Genomic DNA, 19465 nt, shown 5'->3' on the forward strand with positions numbered 1-19465 from the left:
TGATAAAAAATCAGGAGAACTTGGCAGAGAACAGTGCTCTTAAACAAAAAAATCTTCTCTCAGTAGATAACACCAAACTTGATTTAAAAAAAGTACTGCACTTTCTTTAGACATTTTCAATAGTAACATTGCAGAAAACAAATTAGTTTTACATAAAGGTCTGTCAGTTCTATGTTTGAGGAGTAGCACTCATGGTATTGTTTAATGGTTGGAATATAAAAAAAAGTGGACACTGGAGGAGTAAACAGTTTGGATTTGGTAAAACTGTAGCCAAAACGTCCTGACCTGACTGAAATAAATACCTTTTCCTCCCACTGTGGCCTTATTGACTGAGTAAACTGAGGCATCTGTGGAAGGTTTTCAGTCTCAGCTAGTTAAAGCCAGTTTTAATGTACCTGAGGTTCACATGGCCAACAGCTTGTGGTGTATACTCAAGGCTAATATAATAAAGGGCCTCTAAATGACAATGACTTGGTAATGAAGGTAAAGTGCCATAACCTTGACTGTTTTATGGTGTTGGAAGACGAGCTAAGATGTTTTGGGGTCAGAAAAACATAGACAGAAAACATCTTTTGCCTGCTGACACATGGTTTCTAAAAGCTGGCTTTTTTGGATATACCTCCCAAACATACCTATAGGGCAGCGCCTTGCTCAAGGGCAGATGTTTGCCACTGAGCCAATGGGCGAGGCTACCAACTAAAACAAAGTTATTTCTTTACAGATTTCATAAATCATGAAATTTAATAGGTTTTTAGTTCTTCAAAAGCACTTATCTGCACTGTGACTGTCAGCTTCTCCTGTATGGGTGATGATAGTTATCAGTCAACTCATCTTGGCAGTGTCAGTGTTATGTACTAAATACTGACCTGATGTGAACTAGCTAGACTAGTAATGAAATGTAATCCAAGCCAAAATTCTGAGTATTTAAGAATGCATCTTGATCTATCTTCTTCACTGTGAAATTCTTCCTCATATTATTAGCTCTGTCTTACTCTCATTCCGTTCCTCCTATCAGTCTAATAAAGCATGGCAAGAGATGAGAGATCTACCACTCTGAGAGAACTACATACAAAGATGGAGAGTCAAGGAAATTGCGTCTTCTTTAATGGGGTGTTTCAGCTTGCTGACAGAGACTAGTACCAACTAAGCCAGTGCTGGCTGGTTTATTGGGATAACATAAGCTGACAGAACATCTGGTTGCAGATGCTTGTGTAAAGATGGATTACATGCACTAACACCTGGTGTACAGTGTTGTGTGTGTGTGTGCTGAAGGGAAAAACAGCAGACAACTCTTGGAGAGATGCTTCTGTTTCATTTCAAAACACCAGCTGAGCCCCAATCCCTCAGTGCAGGGTGCTAATTCACCATGGGATGCTCAACTACTCTAGGTGAGCGGGACTAGTTTGAACTTTTTGAAAACATTTTCTTCCTCTAAAGTGTACAAAATATTAGAACCAAATCATTTACCATATCTAGTACTGAGCCAAAACATCTTTTTTTATGTGACAAATCTCTCAGTTGAGCATTAAGACATTTTTGCAGACAAAAAAGACAAGCTAAAAATGTCAATTTTCAAGATAGTCTACATCTTTATTTACTATGACAACCACACCTAATACCTAAGTCCACTCAATGACTAAAGATTTGTACAATTTGAACAATTTACTCATGAAAAAAAAAAAGAGAGAAAAAAAAAATAAAACTCTTTTAAACTTAATTAAATTAACATAGGAGATCATTCATTCTTGGCAAGATAAATTTCTTTCTTTTCTGGAAACCTGAACTTTAGTGTTGCAACAAATGTCACTTGAGCATAAGGGAATGGGTGATTAAGGAAAAGGGTGGTGTGTGTTTGTGTGTGTGCTGATATGTATCATTTCTAGATTTCTTATATGCCAGGATCCATATCTGTATACACCCTGGCTTGTAGAAATTAAATGTGTTGCATTTTCTGTAGACTGATAAACCGTCACATGGTTGAAATACAGTATTTGTTTCGTCACTTTTCTATGGAATGTAGAATTGGCCATTGTTGCACTTGTGCACTTGTCCATGTTTTTACCTTCATGTTACAGTTAAGAGCCTCACACTATTCCGAACTGCTCTTCTCTGCAATGTTTTTTATAGTTTGTAATGAAGAACGCTACTTCCTTGTGATGTTAAGGTAAATGTTAATGTAAACACGAAGCATCCTGCAGCTGCTTCACAGTAGTTAGCTTTCTTAAGATTTCATTACAGTTTCTCTTGCATTTTCATTCCAGTTGGCGCTTGTGTGTAGCAGATACAATATAAATCCATGTCACGCAAATCTGAGTTTGCACTAAAATCCGTTTACATTGCTAGAAGAGCAGAGCAGAGAAGAGGTAGGCTCTTTCTTGAATAACAGGTAAGAACCAGTTACATAGGAAGAAACTGTAGCAAAATCTAAGCAGGTTTAGGCCCTGCTATAACTGTAGGTAGCTATCCTGAGTCATGACATTAACAACATGCATCAAGTAGCTACTTAGGTAATGACAGACATCATTACACAGAAATGGGTCATGTTTTACATCTTATTGTTCTCCTTATAGGGCATCTATAAAACTGAAAATGTCCAGTTTGTTCTCCAGAGTGAATATACTTCCAGATTTCGATTGCAGGCCGATCAATCACTACATCTCTAATTTCGGTGGACATTTGTGGTGGGGATATGGGGGTAAGGGTCAAATGGAATGCCTGTCAAAGTTGCTGGTAACCTCAGCATTTAGGCTCATAATTGGTTAATGCTGTCAAGTAAATGGCTAGTTTTACTTTCTCTGGTCCACGCTGTACAAGTGCACTTTGGCAACAGTCTCAGTAATACACTCGCATCGACCTGATTCTTGCAATTTAGAAAATGTCTGCGTGTTCTTTTTTGGCTTGTGGTGATAATGTGAAACTGGTGTCCACCTCATGATTGGTTGATTGGTTCTTTTGGTCTGTGAAGATCATAGGTAGAAGGCTGGAGCCTGGGCTCATCACTGTGAGGTGATTGCTTGGTTAGTTGGCCTGATTGACGGGTTGCTGTGATTGGCTGGTTGCAATGATGTGGTATTGGTCAGCACATTGGTGGAGTGAGAGTTCCCCCCACAGACTCAGATCTAAGGTCAATTTCTCAGCTCATTTAATCCAAGAAAGTTAGCCATTTTAGAAGACCCTCTGCCCATTTATACCATCTTAGGACTACACAACTGTCAAAGCAATGCCTTTTAAGGAGAAGACCCAAAATTGCAGAACTAAGAGTGCAGCACCAATGCAGCAAGGGTGTGAAGAGTGGGACTTCTACAATGGCTGTATTGGCATTAGGTAACTGTTGCTGACAAATTCCTTGTACATGTAACGCAACAGGCTAACAAAAATTACTCTGATTATTTAGAGGAGATCTGTGCCTAGTGGGGAAACATCTTCATCCTATGTGTTCCATTGGGAAGGCCGGCTGGTGGAGTTAGCATAGCCATTGTAGCCTGCTGCCTGGCTCACTTGCGGGGCTGGTGGATGTGCTGGTTGATGTGCTGGGCGGGTGGCAGCTTGGGGATACAAGGCTGGGGCTTCTGGTGAGCCACCTGGGCAGCTGCTGGGGTGAAGTCCTTATCACCCTGAACAGAACAAAGTCAGCAGGACATTAGAGTGCAAAAATTAACTGCATTCAATCCTTTGGATATACACAAAAGGTTTAGAAACTACAGCTTACAGCTCTAGCCTTAAAATTAGCTCATGCATGGTATGCCTGCTAAACAAGATGAAATTGTTGCCAAAATAACTTTTGAATGTATTTTGAAACTTGAAATGACATGTATAATAACTACATGATGACTATCACGACGACTATTCTTGACAGCAACAATTAAATGCTGAAATGTCATAAAAGACCAATCATTTTTTGAGTTTAGAAGCCTTTCACCTGCTTAAACCATGAGGGGGAAACATCTGTAAATACCTTCATCTTATATTTGTGAGATGGAAAAATCATGATTGAATCTCAACTTTCTGATACCACCCACAAGCTCTGCTGCATCTTACCTGTTACAAACCTGCCATTGCAACAACACACAGTACAGCTAATATCCATCCAGTTAACTATTAAACAGTAGCATAATGATGTGGTTGTTACCAGTAAGAGGCTCATCGTGGCTCATGTTCATGAAACAAGAGCAATGCAACTAGAATGCAAGTAGAATTTACAATGATTAGGGGAAAACATCAATGGAGAGGATATTAACTGGAGTGCTCATACAGATTTTTATAGATTACGTGTGAAAGACTAAGTAACATACTGTGTAAACTGTGTCTATGCACGTACACTATGTGAACTTTATGACCCATATTTAAATCCTTTGCCTCTGATAATCATAATAACAATGAGGAAATCCCTGAAGTGCACAGAGGGTACAGTAAGGAGCACTTATCTGTCCCTGCTCATCTGCTCTGCAACCTCAATCTCTTATTCCAAGAAAAATGCCCATAAACAGCCTTGCTTCTAAATCGGATGAAAGCAGGAATTTGATCATTCACAGAGGAATGCAGAATTTTAATCAGCAACTATCTACAATAATGACTCAATTCCTTCCTTCTTTTTTGTTTCATCTCTCCCTGCCAGCATTTTATTTTCTTTCTTCGTCAATTATTCAGTTTCTTTCCTTTATTATTACCTGCTCCTTACTCCCCTCTTCTTTACTGGCTTGTGACTGGTTTTTGGTCTTTGGTCACTTTAATTTGCCTGTTTTTCACTTTTTTCTCTTGCATTGTTCATATCGACCCCATTTATGAGAAAAAATATTAGATCAAGTGGATGAATTAAATTAACAGTGGGTGGTGAGCTTGGTTAAAGCTAGAAAACAGCTGCTTAAAGCACAGATTACACACATTACTTTGCCGCATGCATGATTAAATGGATTATTATTGACAGTCTTAATTCTTTCATCTACATTTCTAGCCTTCAGTAATTAGTTAAGTTGGTATTTTGCTGACATCTGTCCTGATGTTGCCATATGTGAATGTTATTACTCCAGCATGAATAACTGATAACCAAACCCATGGTTCCTTCATATTCTGAATTCTTATGATGTCCACATAGATAAAGTTAGACAATCAATTTAATCGACGCTCTACAAAAACACACGCATGGAAACACACATCCCCTGCGTCTCTGAGCCTTTTGCTGAACTTTACTCACCCACCCCATCCTTGCTTGACCTTAATCCTCACTCTATGTGTGTGTTGGTTTTGTTTTGTGTGTGTGGCTGTGCACTAGTTTTTCTGTGTATGTGTGTAGGTGGGCACAAAACATTTACAGTGTGCGCGTTTCTTTCATTTAAAGCCAATTCCACAGCTAACTGCACGGGATGTGGATGGATCTGACCTCCAATTGCCCTCCTCCTCTCTTCTGAAGCTCAAGGCTTTTCTCTACCTCCATCCCAATGAAGCAGAGGTATGGGAAGGAACGCAACAAATTAACTCTATTACTGCCGTACACTGTGAATAAAGTTGTGGGGATTGGCTAAGCATGTTTACTGCTTCATTTTCATCATTTCAGCAGATGGGTGCACATCTGTCTGGAGAAGTAACTACTTATTTCAAAATCATTTTTGTCTTAAAATATATTTAAAATGTGGAAAGAAATCTTATAAAGTAGAAGAGTGAAAATACTCCTTTCAGGTCTTTTTATGTTTTATGTGACTCAATATGTACATTTCCTTTTTGCTTGAAAAGATGTGAAGGCTGACTTTTTCAACAATGTCATATCATAACATATTTTTCTTTGTCAAGGACTTTTTTTCTTTTTACTATGACATGAGGATAATTGTGTGTATTTTTGGGAGCACAGGACAGTCATTTCTGGTGACAACTGATCCAAGCTGGGAGAAGGGAATAAGATCTGAGCCAAAAAAAAAAAAGAATCTCCGGAAGATGTTTATTTCCTGACCAACCTGCAATACTTTCCCATTACAGCTTCTAGTGCAGTTAGTCTAGTCACCCCTACCTTAGATCAAGTAATGTTTATTAGACGAGAGCAATTTAGAAAATCCCATTCTACCATTCAGAGAGAAAAGTAAAACAGAAAATATATAGCCAGGAAATGTCTTATTTTTTACATTTGAAAAAAAAAAAGAAAGACCAGCAGACCACAAACTCTACACACAAACACACACAAGTGTTTCACTTAGCTCCTAAAAGGCTTTTCTGAGGCTTTGTGCAGTGCTCGCCTCTGGGTTTGATGGCAGTGATAGGGGGCGAAAGGGAAGGCTAGAGGAGGATCAGGGGATAAATGGGATGCCTGCCACCTTGCTGATATCACTGCAATCTTCCGCAAACAATCTGCCTGGTCTGACACACACAGACACACAAGGCAGGGAATGGAGCCTTCCAAGAAGTCAAGGACACTTTTTCAACACCCACCCACCCCACAGAGACACAGACACACAGAGACACTGAGAGACACAGAGAGAGAGACCACACACACACAAGCACACACACAATAAATCTAACAAAAAATAATCAAACAATGCTTTTCACAGACTTTGTCGCACTTTTCAAAACGGCAGGTCAAGACTGATAAAACCTACAAAAACACACAAACACAGAGGCCGATGCACTTAAAGCAACACTCGTGCCATTTAACATAATCCAGCATTTTGCAATAAAATTACCAACTGGCTTATGCGAAGCTTGTTATAGTTTATTTTTGTGGATGCAGAGATGGTGTTGAACTGTGGTCATTTTTGATGTTGCAAAACATGGTGGTGGTTCATCATATTGTTAGGTGTTATTGTTAGATATAATAATGCACAATAAACTGTACACAACATTTTAATATAAGGAATCACCCAATGTGCATTGTTTGGAGTGTGGAAATCATACTGTATATAATAAGACAATTTTTCAGTCGATGGGTGTCGATATTTTCTTTTTCATCTTGTTTTCAGGTTGGGATTATAAAAAATATAAGGATAAAATGAGCTGTAAGTACAAATAGTATAAAGAGTTGATGATTATTACTGTATCAAAACAGTCCTAATGTACTCTATTGTTACATTACTGCTGTGTATATCACTGATTTATAGATTATATAGTTATAGTTATTTTACAATACAAAATTAAAGCTATATTTGTGATAACAGATAGCTGATTTATTATTGTAACCCTTCATCATTTTATCTCCTTTTTTCTCCATTTGGCACTCCACTGCTATTCTCCCCAGTTTTATTTATTTTTAATTTATTGTGCTCTCTTGTTTCTCTCAACACTGTAGGGCTCATGTTCCAGTTATAAACCATCTCATAATACTTATTTCACTACTGTTCGTGTATGTGTGTATCTTACCTTTGTAACCACTCCAGACACAATCACTGGGACCTTTGGTGGACTAAACAGAAGAAAGAGATAAATAATTATAAGACAGTTCATAATTATATGGAAGGCCAAAAGCAGAGTGTGTGCCTGGGGTTTTACTCTGTGGTGATGGTGTGTGTAATTTAATCATATACTACGCAGGTCAAGGGTACAGTTTACTGTATATACAGTAATATTTGCAAAAGTTTACCCATTTGGATACATCAAGGCCCCGGAAGCTAAAACAAAGCCAAAACACAAACAACCTAAGTTGTCATAACACATAACACCCACAGTCTTACTATCTCTGGGAACACACGCACACACACATACACACACACACACACACCAGCAGTTTAAATAGCTCCCATTCATCGTGGCCAACCACTGGGGCTCACAGCTTCTGGATGGAAAGCATGTGAAGAGAAGAGCAGAGGAGGGAGGGAGGGAGGGAGCGAAAGCTAGAAAAGAGGGTAATAGAGGAAGATGATGACAAAGAAAGGATTTGCTAGGGAGAAGATGAGGAGAGGAAAAAGAGGTGGAGGAAATAAGGGAGACTGAGGGGGAAGAGCAGCAAGGGGAGGTGAGAGGGCAGGGAGGACGCGGGAGGAACATACCTGTATAATATTGGACTGTTAGAGGGTAAGAGAAAAGCATGGGTGAGAGAGGGAGGTGAGCACTCACTCAGACAAAGTGGAAGGGATGGAGGCAGAGAAAAAGATGAGGAGGAGGAATGCGGAACCTGAGGAAAGTATCGACCTTGACATTACAAACAAGTGCCAAACAAGTCTAATTTTACGGCAGTCATCCACGGCAAAAGAGTACAGTTGTGGTAGCCACTTTCAAAACTCCACTCAAAGACATTAGGTGTTGCAGCAAGCATGTACAACTTACATCTTATCGCATTAACAACCCAAATATGTTGAAAAGATGAAGTTTCTAACACAGAACACAAACTGCAGCCTCAGCAGTCAGAATCCAATAATTTGGGATTCCATCACATCTGAAACATCTGCTACTTATTTTTCAATATTTTAGGATCCATGCACAACTTTTTAATCACATCTCTGCAATCAGCATCTTGGCACTGAATAGCTAATATAGCTTCGTGCTTCTTATCTCAATGAGAATCTTGTTGAATTTCACTGATTATTCCTCACTAGCCACTTGTGAAAATGTGGGATTGAGAGGTTTTCTATAAGCAATTCAATTAATTTAACTATAGCATATTAGCACCACAAAGTCCTCATTCAAATGAATGCTATGCTGGCTGTGAGGTGGTCTTGCTAGATTTCAGCAAACAATTGGCTTGAAAATGAAGATTTAAATAATTTAATAATATATACAAACAGAGAATACATCTCCATATGGCAAGTGCCAAATGAAGAAACTGTGTACGTATGTTTGTGTGCAAAAACCTGTTGGACAAACTTTTATCTTAAACACATCTGACAGAGTGCCATACTGCAGAGCAGAGGTATATGCTTTCATTATAAATATGATAATTAACTGAAAAGTGCTATCCTAGCATTAAGAGTCTGAGATTTCCTCATTTATTTTAACAGGCCCTTCGAACTGTAAACCAGCAACCAAGCTGTTTTTCTGCAAATATATAAAGTTGTTTTGAATGATGCACATCACGTGTAAATTATCTTCAGAACAACTTTAAATGTTCAATATTTATTCATACATGTCTTACACCTTGCCACAGAGACATGCTGCACATGTATACAATAGCTGCTTCAGTTACAATTTCAATTCCAGCTACAGTGAGGTGAGACACAGCGGGGTTGAGGTGAACAGGCACGCTCAGTTGGATATGTATTCACATACTGAGACAGTTTGGGCTGGTATCCACCCCACGCTGGGCTGTCATGACTCTATTCTGTTGAATGTCTATCTCCATTGTGGAATCCGAAGATAAATCCTGAAATATTGACCGCAACGGAAGGGGAGGCATAAAACAAAACCCCAGGATGAAGGAAAAAGTCACTATAGCATTTGAAGCATGTTAGTATCAGGCTCTGCCTGTTGTTACTGGGATTGTGCTTTAAGACCAGAGAGACAGAGGGCAGACAGGTAAGATATGTCTGGACAGACAGACAGGAGTGAGGCGTGTAAGCCTGTCAGAGAGACACACAGCTAACAAGCATTTGACTCCTTCAAATGTATCAAAACTCTTTTTAAAGTCAAACAGAAAATGAGGCATGAGTGTAAGCTTTTAACTTAACCTGGCAGTTAAATACATAGATACTGCAAAGACAGACACATGTCAGGTTTTAGTCATGCTTAATAAAGAGACACACGCTCAGTTTAAGGATTTTTAATCATGGATTAACAAAACTGCACTACAGTATTTGCCATAACATTATGCTAATGACACTTTTTTTCCATCCTTTCTACCTGGCGAAATGGAAAGCGGTACCTCGAAAAGGGCACACACAGAGAGAGAAAAAAACGGACAGAGATCTCGGCTGTGGTTTGCTTATTGTGACGAAGGTGGCGGCGCAGGGAGCCTGCAGGGGGCAGTAGAGAGCTGTAAGGAATCCTGAAGAGGAGTTTGCTTCGTGCCAGAAGAGAAGAGTTAGAGAAACAGCAGAGGGAGCACAATGGAGAAAAAGAGAGAGGGAGATATAGACTGCAAATTTGAACATATAACTAAAAGAGTGAAATGTACATTAATGCATTCATGTGTTTTTTTTTCTTCTCTATGTTTAGCTTTAAAACCACCACAACCCCAGCCATCTCTCTCTCTCTGCTTCGGCAGAACAGGAAGTTTGTTGCCGTGGGCGAGGGTGATGGTTGCCATAGGAACTGATGCCTGTTGCCTTTCTTCCCTCCTCCTCCTCCTCCTACCTCCCCCCCCCCTTTTTCTCAACTTTTCACCATGAGCTGTCAGCTTACTGCACATTTCAAAACAGTTCCTACATACAGTGTGTGTGTGTGTGTGTGTGTGTGTGTGTGTGTGTGTGTGTGTGTGTGTGTGCAGTGATTTAGTCAGGCATGCACACAGCACCACCCGCTCTTTTTCTGAGCCTCTGGAACCTATCCACCTCTCACCAAAATATGTAGGAGTGGTGACAGTGCAACCGACATGAGGCCTATGATCACCTTGCATGTAGTTTTTACACATTGAGCTGATCACCCAAACGATGTGTGAGCAGCTCATAAACCATGTATTCACTTTATTAAGAAGCAACATGTTGAGTGTTGAAACAACCAAATGTTCATCTGTCTTGTGCCTTTGCTATCTCTTCCTGTTTCTCCAACTCTCACTGTAGCATCATATTTTACACAGAAGAAGAAACACTCCACCTGTACATTCAGTAGATTTGTTCCTGATGCATTTGAGAAACACATTCACCTGACAGTTAGTGGGCAGGACACCTCTGCTGGATCACCAGTTTGCTCCACTTTATGCTTCCCTTTCTAGCCTGTATTTCACACCTAGCTACCCCTCTCTTTCCTCCATTACTCCATCTCTTACTGAGTAATGCTTTCCCTCTTTCATATCTTCATGTCACCATAGCATCCCTCGCTCCCCATACTAAAAGAATTCTTCCTTCGCCTCCTTGCCATAATCCCGTCCACCTATCTCTCCCCCTTTGCTCCATCTGTCCATTTTAGCTAGATTGGGTACGGCAGGTGTTCCCTGACTACAACGCTTCACTGGCTGCTACTAATGTGAAATTTACCTAGTAGCCACCTGCTAGATGTCCATCAGCGTGACACAGAGAGGGACAGACAGAGTGTGTGTGAGTGAGAGAGTTTTGCTGACTGTATTTATTGATGGAGTGCAGTAACTCTTCATCTTCTTTTTTTTTTTTTGGATGTGCTGACACATAATTTTTTAGTTAAAAATAATAATTTCACAGGAGGAAGGTAAACATACATTTACACAGCCAGGCCAAGAGGAGTTTATCAAGCTGCAGGCTGATTTAAAATAGGTTTCCTTCAGTTCAATGAGCCACTTCTGAACAACTCACCACAAATAAAATACTAATATATAATATAAACTACTTATCTGGGTTCTGTCATTCAGAAGTGGCCCATTGAACAGTTTGTAGTATCCTGTCCTATTCTGAGAGCACCAACCACTGTTAGTGGAGAGGCTAATGCACAAGAGACTCCTTCTTACCTGTAATAATTAACTGTGTAACTATACTATAGTAACTGACTAATCCTTTAGTTGATCGACAGAAAATTAATTGGCAACTACTTTGATTACTGATTCAGTCATTTTTCAAGCACAACTATCACACATTCCCTGGTCCCAGCTTCTAAATGTGAGTATTTGCTGCTTTGCTCTGTTTTACATCATTGTAAACTGAATATCTTTGGGTTTTGGACTGTTGGTTGGACAAAACAAGAAATTTTAGAAGATATACCTTGACTTCTAGGAACTTGTGATGGGCATTTTTTTCACTATTTTGTAACATTAAGCAATTCATTGATTATTCAAAAAATAATCCAAATAATTTAATTTAATAATGAAAATAATGGTCAGTTGCAGTCCCAAGTTGATTCTCATGATGAGCAGTATGACACCATATCCTGTAATGCAACACAATAAAATGAGGAAGTGCATATTAAGCAGGCTGGAATGGCAGTTGCATGATGACCAGTGTCTGCTACAACTGAGATGAACAACATCCATGTTTCTCTTATAGTCTAGAGTGTTCTCTCCTTCTAAAGCAGGGCTTTACCTTTGAACAGTACAAGCCAATCTTGCATGTTGCTCTTGTACTTCTGTTATCTACTTGACCTCACTTTTTACTTCCTGTAAATGCCCTGTGTATTATTGCCACCCATCTTGGCACAAAGAAAAGGGGAGAAGAGGGAAGTGACTTATTGCCACATGCTTGATACAATTGTGCTTTGAATGAATAAAAAATGAAAATGCTCAACAAACACCTTGGATGAAGAGCATGCAATATATTAGAATGGCACTATGTAGACTGTATACGATACCTCTGCAAAGACCAAACAATCCCACATGTCTGTCAGATCTGCATTTTTATCTGGATCTTCACCAAATTATACAAACTAATAGATGTCAACACCATAAATGTGTGTGATTTTGTACATCAAGATAAAAACATTATTTCCTAAGAAATTGATGAAAATGTCAAAAGTAATAGGAAAATGATAAATGTAATGGGGTTTTCTCTGGCCTATGCCCCATTCCTCCACCAAGTTTGGTGCAAATCGGTTCCAATACTTTTTGTGTAATCCTGCTAACAAATAAACAAACATACACGGGTGAAAACATAACCTCCTTGGTGGAAGTAATAATTTAATCTGTGCGTGAGGTTGCATGTATAAAGCGCATGCACAGAAAATTCCTTGACAGTTGGCAGTGTTCTTGAACCCTGCTCACTGCTGTGCACTGCTTGTCAGTTCTCATTTATCACCTCTCGTTAACACACACACAAACTGATATGTGGTGTGAATATGCCACCTGTACCAAGACGCACATAACTGATGGGTCCTCATGAATATTGAGTAGACATATGTGGGCGTAGCAGCAGGCAGGCACACACACACACACACACTCTCTCTCACACACACACACACACACACACACACACACACACACACACACGCACACAGTACGAACAATGCATTCAAGCAGCAAAAGTCAAACATGCTAATATGGAAACAGAACAAAATATGCTAACCAAGGCTACTTATAGCAAACAATAGCGAGTGCTGAATGGGCTGTTGAAGTTAAAGCTGTAATTATGCAGTAATTATATTGTTTACTGAATAAGCTAGCAATATCACACAACAAGTCTACTGCAAAATTGCCTGCTGTATAGCCTTATAGAAAAGTGAAAGCAGCTAAATTGCTTAGCTGGCAATTTGCAGGGTGTGTGTTTGTTTGTTACTTACAAACAACCACAGAGTCATACATTGCACAGGCAGTCTGTCCATCTAACTGCTGTGTGTTTACATTTAGATAGACTGGAGAGAGTATTGAAGCAGTTGTACTTTAGTAAATGTGCGTAGGTGCTTGCATGTGGCTTAACTGTGTGCATGGATGGATTATGAGACAATGGGTCCATGGGCAAACACATGACAGGCTCCCCACCTCTCCTACATAGGATCAAGACACTAAGACTCAAAGACATACAAAACAACAATATTTTTTACATGGCTGTGTCGTGTTGTTTAGTATCTCTTCGCAGACATTTTGAAACTGTTTTGAGTCTTTTGTGGTCAGTTTAAGTCTGTGGTAGTTTTACATCTCTTTGTAATGGTTTCACATCTCTTTTCGGTCACTTTTACACATCTTTTGTGTATCTTTGTAGTCCTTTGATTGACCTTCAGACAAAAAAAATAAAAAAATAAAAAATAACTGTCACTTCAAACAGAGACTCTGGGACCCTGGGCCTGTAGCCAGTAGGCCTATTCCGTAATCTCTCCATGGCTGTGTAGCTGTGTTACCTGCTGCTGACATACTCCTCATCGTCATCTTTCTGTGGTGGTTCTGGGGCAGCAGCTGCCTGGTGCTTCTGCACTATCCTCATACCTCCTGCCTTCACTGCAACACACACACGTACATGCACATAAACACTCAAATACACATTAATTACTAGATGAACTAAGACAATGATTCCAAGAGGTCACAAATGACTAATGTAAAAGCTGCAATTTAAAACAATTAGGAAACACAAAGATCTAAGATACTGATATCAAACAAAACAACATATTGTATTTGGAAAGTTAAATAGAAAATAATTTGCACTTTCCTTCTAATGTAACATTTAGGCGCTACAACAATATGATTCACATAAGGAGAATTTAGGACCTCTATATTTGTTTAATTTAAATAGAATCATATTTTTAAGTTGCACATTGGCAGAGTGACTTAGAAGTCGACAGTGTGTGAAAGCAGCCATTCTGCCGAAAGTGCCCTTAAGCGAGATACTGAACTCTTTGCAGCTGCAGGACAGCTTCTGTTCTGTTGCTGACCTTAACCTCTAACCTCGCTGCAGAGGGGTTGCTTACAGAAAGGATAATGTCAGTGATCTCCAGTGTGTATACATCTGCAGTAACATACCAGTATGTTTGTTAAAGACTGACATGCTGCAGCCTGTATGTGCTTCAGGCCTCCCACTAATCACAGGTTGGGTGCCAGGGGCATTTGTTATCTTACTGTGCTATCAGTCCTGCAGCTGCTGTAGCCCAGTGCCCTTCCACACTGCTCATGTCCACGTACACCTTATCTGTTTTTCTCCAGCCTACATCCACAAGACTGGAGCCTATGACCTCCACGTCACCGTCAGCCAACAACCATTAGCAGCAGCATTGGAACTAAAACCTTTACATAACACTTTGATAATTACCGATCATTACTATATCACCATGCTTACTCGTGTTGCAAGATCAATGTCAATCAGGAAGTATGGAAATGTACGACATTTACAAATATGGCAGATTAGACAATATGTAATCTTAAACGCTAAGACAAATTGTCAGTCGCTGAATCTGCCAGTTTAGTTGCTATATAAATATGAATCATCATCATGTGGTTTTTGCTTTGAGACACTGCAGAAACTAAGGCCTTCAGATTTATAGGAAGCTTTCAAAAACAACACAAGACATCAGGGAGTTTTACCTGCAGGGGGATGTCCTCCTTTGGTTTCGACTTTCTCCTTCGGCGGTGATGACATCTCGGCTCCGATTTGGAGTCTTAAGCGAGAAGAAATCAGAGCGTCTAACAAACAAATTCCTGCTTTATTCTGCCTGCAAATGTGCACTACACTTCAATCTGGACCGTCAACGTGGCTTCTTCCTGAGCATTGTTTGGAAACGATGCGTGATGACATCAGATGCTTCCCGTCAGGAGTTGCTCTACGTATGGAGCGCGCTGACGTCAGTCGTAGCCAGTAATTAATGCTGCGTTCATGAAACATTGGAAAGTCGGATATTACATCCTCAGACTCGGAAAAAAATGACTTGAAAGCATGAACAGGTTGGTTTTTTGCTCGTGAGGAATGTCATGTACTTCCCCAAGTGGCAACTGCAATTACAATCATGGTGTCCTCCGCTAGGACTGGAAGGGAAAGTAATATTATTAGAAAGGTTATTGTATTAGTTAAGTAATTTACTGTTTTGTGTGATATTTTCCATTCTTAATATATTAGAATTTTTGCCTGTTGCCTGCATCAAAATTTTCGAAGAGATGTTTGTAGTAATTGATATTGGCCCACTAGTCTACACTAGCTTTATTTGTATTAATATGATTGGCTATTGATGTGATGATATATGATCTATGGACTTCCATATTCTCGAGTTGATCTCGTTTTTTCATAAAAAAACAAACAAACAATTGCGTATAAAGGGGTATAGCAAAATACGCCATTATACAGAATATAGTCTGATCCGATTAAAGAAGTTGATTTGAAATTTAATTATCATTTAGTGTATTTTTGTTATCTGTGATTTCATTATGTGTAATTAGTGTGTTTTGTTGCTTATCAAGTTATCTGTTGTTTGGTTTTATATCCATCTGAATTATCACGAATGCATGTGTGTGAAAAAAATCACCTACATGTACAGTACGTTAGAGTGGAATGACTGACTCCAGTAAAGTGATTGTATCCAGAGCGGCTGTCAACAATGTATCAGGAAGTTAAGTGCTTTGTGACAGAAAATGAAAAATTTGCAAATATAATTGAGCAGACGCTTATAATGTTAATTGTCATCCATTTAATAAACTATTTAAATATTACCCAGAGCCCAGACTGAAAGACACTAATTTAAGTACCCAGTGGCTTCTAATGAAGATGCCTGTTTCCATCTCTGCTGTAATAGCAACCACAACAGCAGCAGCAGCAGCAGCAGGATGAGCAAGAGAAGGCAAGAGGCGCTCCAACAGAGAGAAAGTGGAAACAAGCTGTATATGTGTAACAGTGGTGACCTCAGTGACCACCTACATTCTGTTTTTGCACCATAAGTCCACAGTGGTTCATTAATTGGTTGACATGACAGTGTCCTTGGGCAGAGCTGATAAATTCAGAGAAAGCCTAACAGTGTCATAAGTAACTGGTTAGAAAAAAAGAAAATATGGATAATAGTTTATTTCAAGTAAAACATCAGCTTCTATTCATTAACCAGAAGGCTGATATAGCATATATACAGCAGTTATTGTTTGTGTTTGTGGTGGTGGAACAGCTGTTAATTTATAAGTGTTTACACATTTTAGTAATGACAGGTGAAATTCAATTTTTTTTTAAAACCGGCAGTGTATTATGTGATATATCTAAGGAGTGGTTAATCTAATGTGTACATATGTTTACGTGTGTTTGGTCACAGTTGTGTTTTCCAGGAATGAATTAATTGAGTACATTTGAATTATTCATTGAAATAAACAATGAGAAATATATTAAAAAATACAGATGCAATCAGGTAATTTCCAAAATCTGTGTATTCATATTCTATGTGGCAACTAATGTCACACACACAAGTTTGACTACACACACACACACACACACACACACACACACACACACATACACTGTTGATGAGGAATGGGTTTTGGCAGTGGAGTGGTGGTCTGAGCATCACATTTGTCATCAAAGTGCAAGAATCTGTTGCCTGGGCATTAATGTCCCTGAGGAGGGTGTTGACAACCAATCAAAAGGCCAGGGGTTCACTTGCAGGTCAGGATGCAGTCTGCTGATAAAAGGATGAATTAATGTCTAATTAAAAATGTTTGGACTTTGATAACTCTTATTTAACAAGAAAAGATGATTAGGATGTCATCCTTACAAACAGCAGCCTTTTTAGCAGAGAGGGAGCACAGTAGAGCACATATTCATACCTACAGACTTCCTATATTGTCAAAATGTGGCAGCCCGGGCTTCAGTCTTTTATCAGATGTATCGCTGAGGGGATGGATTGCCTCCCTTTGATAATTTGACCTCTGCATATACATTAGATCTGCCTGATTCATATCTGAGCTTCAAGGAAAGAAAGTATGAGTAAGAGTGCCACATCTCTCTTCCAGTCTCCTCTCTTCACTGTTAGATCTCTACTGTTGTGATATAGTCCTTCTGAAAGAACCTGAATGATACTGTACTCCAATTATTACTTAAAAGTAGGCTCCAGGATCCCTATAAATAAATATGAAGTTTCAAAGTATCTTGTAGTTTTACTCACCTTGGCGATCATATTGAATGAGAAAATCTATGTGGATTGCTGCATGCTTCAGCATTGATTAGATGAGATGAAAAAGTAAACCAAAGGACAACTCCAGCACTTTAGTAGTGTACTTGCAAGAGAAAATAATGGTCAAAATTGAGGCTGAAGTCCCTAGTGTGGGACAAAAGACTACATCTCCCCTATTACAACTGGTAATCATCTTTTGTTAGACCCTCAGTGCCCGGTAAACACCTAAATATTTCAAACTCAACACCGTCAGATAATAACTTTAGATTTCTGTTATAAATACGTCTTTTCTTCTCTAAAACTGATGAAACTCTGATGACATCACAATAACTTTTTCATTTTCAGATTTTAGAAAACCTTTGCTTGAGAAGAAACAATGCTATCTTTCACCAAAGGTCTGTTGTCCAAATTAATGGTTTTTACTAAAAAACAAAATTAGTCATTGAAAAAATATTCATTTTAATATCATGATATTGATTTCAACTATATGTCAACCAGCCCAACCTGGTTCTCCCTTTCACGGCATATATCCATGAATACATGCAAGTTTATGCACATGTGTGGCCACTAGATGGAAGAATGCAACTTTCTTACATCAGAAAAGCATCTCCAGTTGTGTATGTGGGAGTTTGTGTCCTGCAGGATTCATCATCGCTGTCACTCCAACAAAGCTTGGCCTGTGATGTCCCAGAAAAACTGAAGAATGAAGAGACAAAGAAACTGCACAATTCAGAAGCAAAAGACAAATACGGAGCTCCGCATCCAGCTAATTTTGTATTCTCTCTCACACTTTATTTTTTGTCACTGTCATTCGACCCATATTTCTGTTCTTTGCCACTTTCTGTCTGTGACGCACATACACACACGAGAGATGGAGAAAGAGGGAGGCCATTCATTACCTAGGGTGAAAATACACGGCAGACATTCAAACTGCCATTGGTGAAATCCTCTTCAGAAGTCAGTGATCTCAACACCTGCCCATGGCTGATATGACTCTGTGTATGTGTGTGTTGCCTGGGCCTTTGAGAGGAGCACTCTCAGTGATGGCTTATGGAGAGACAGAATGAGGACGTCACAGGTGAGTGAATTTGCTCAAGCTGACAGGTGCACACACACACACACACACACGCACACACACACGCACACGCATGCACGCACGCACACAGACACACACAATCATGCCTCTGACACGTATAGTATACTTTCATGCATTTCTCACTCTCTCTCACACACAGACACACACACTGATGTAGCTCTGTGGGAGCCACTGCAGCAGCACTATCACACATGAATAACCAAGGCTTCTGCTCTGCAGCACTGACTATTCAATACCTGACATGGCCCCTTATGGTGTGTGTGTGTGTGTGTGTGTGTGTGTGTGTGTGTGTGAGACAGAGAACCATTCATATGTAGCTTGGTTGCATGTGTTCATGTCAATCACAGTCAAACTGAAATAGGATGGAAAGTGAGGATAGGAAAGACAGAAAGAACAGTGCGAATAAGCAGACTGATTAGAAAGAAGGTGATGGATTATTGATCGCCATAGGTTTACTCCTTTTTCTCTTGTTCTACTCCATCAGTGGACTGAGGTCAAGTTCAGTTAGGACACAGTAGTCTGAAGCTTATTTTTCACTCAAGCAAAAGTCAGATACTTACTGTGAGGGCAGTTTTCAAGTTGCCTCAAAACGGGGTGGACTTGTGAAAACCATAATTTTAATGGCACCACAGACACATTTAGGTGCAAAATTCTCAGTCAACCCTGCATATTTTGGTTATTGATTAATTCTATTCAGCACGAGGAAAGGTGTCGTGGTTGTGCTGTGTTCTGCATATTGGATCAAATTCATAGATTGCAGTGTTTGTATCAGAGCATTCAGAAAGTAATCAGACCCCTTTGTTTCACATTTTGCTATGTTAAAATAGTTTAAATTAGTTTTTT

General features: G+C 39.4%; 1 protein-coding gene across 1 annotated transcript; it reads right to left on the bottom strand.

The window, feature by feature from the left end:
- Positions 1-1565: 1565 nt before the first annotated feature.
- On the bottom strand, positions 1566-15173 carry dap (death-associated protein). The gene is made up of 4 exons (XM_023416916.2): positions 14972-15173; positions 13798-13894; positions 7339-7381; positions 1566-3614 (listed from the first exon to the last, which is right to left on the bottom strand). The coding sequence occupies exons 1-4, from the start codon at positions 15024-15026 to the stop codon at positions 3495-3497; spliced, it is 315 nt and encodes a 104-aa protein (XP_023272684.1). The 5' UTR covers positions 15027-15173; the 3' UTR covers positions 1566-3494.
- Between the last annotated feature and the right edge of the window lie 4292 nt (positions 15174-19465).

The sequence above is a fragment of the Seriola lalandi genome, unplaced genomic scaffold, assembly GCF_002814215.2.
Source record: "Seriola lalandi dorsalis isolate HSWRI2012SDOR001 ecotype SW California unplaced genomic scaffold, Sedor1 jcf7180002054570, whole genome shotgun sequence".
Classification (NCBI taxonomy): domain Eukaryota; kingdom Metazoa; phylum Chordata; class Actinopteri; order Carangiformes; family Carangidae; genus Seriola; species Seriola lalandi.

Coding starts and splice junctions, on each gene's coding strand:
- dap (XM_023416916.2), bottom strand. CDS start 15,026: ATGTCATCACCGCCGAAGGAGAAAGTCGAAACCAAAGGAGGACATCCC. Junction 7,382..13,797: donor GAGGAGTATGTCAGCAGCAG/GTAACACAGCTA, acceptor TCTTCTGTTTAG/TCCACCAAAGGTCCCAGTGA. Junction 3,615..7,338: donor TGTCTGGAGTGGTTACAAAG/GTAAGATACACA, acceptor TGTTCTGTTCAG/GGTGATAAGGACTTCACCCC.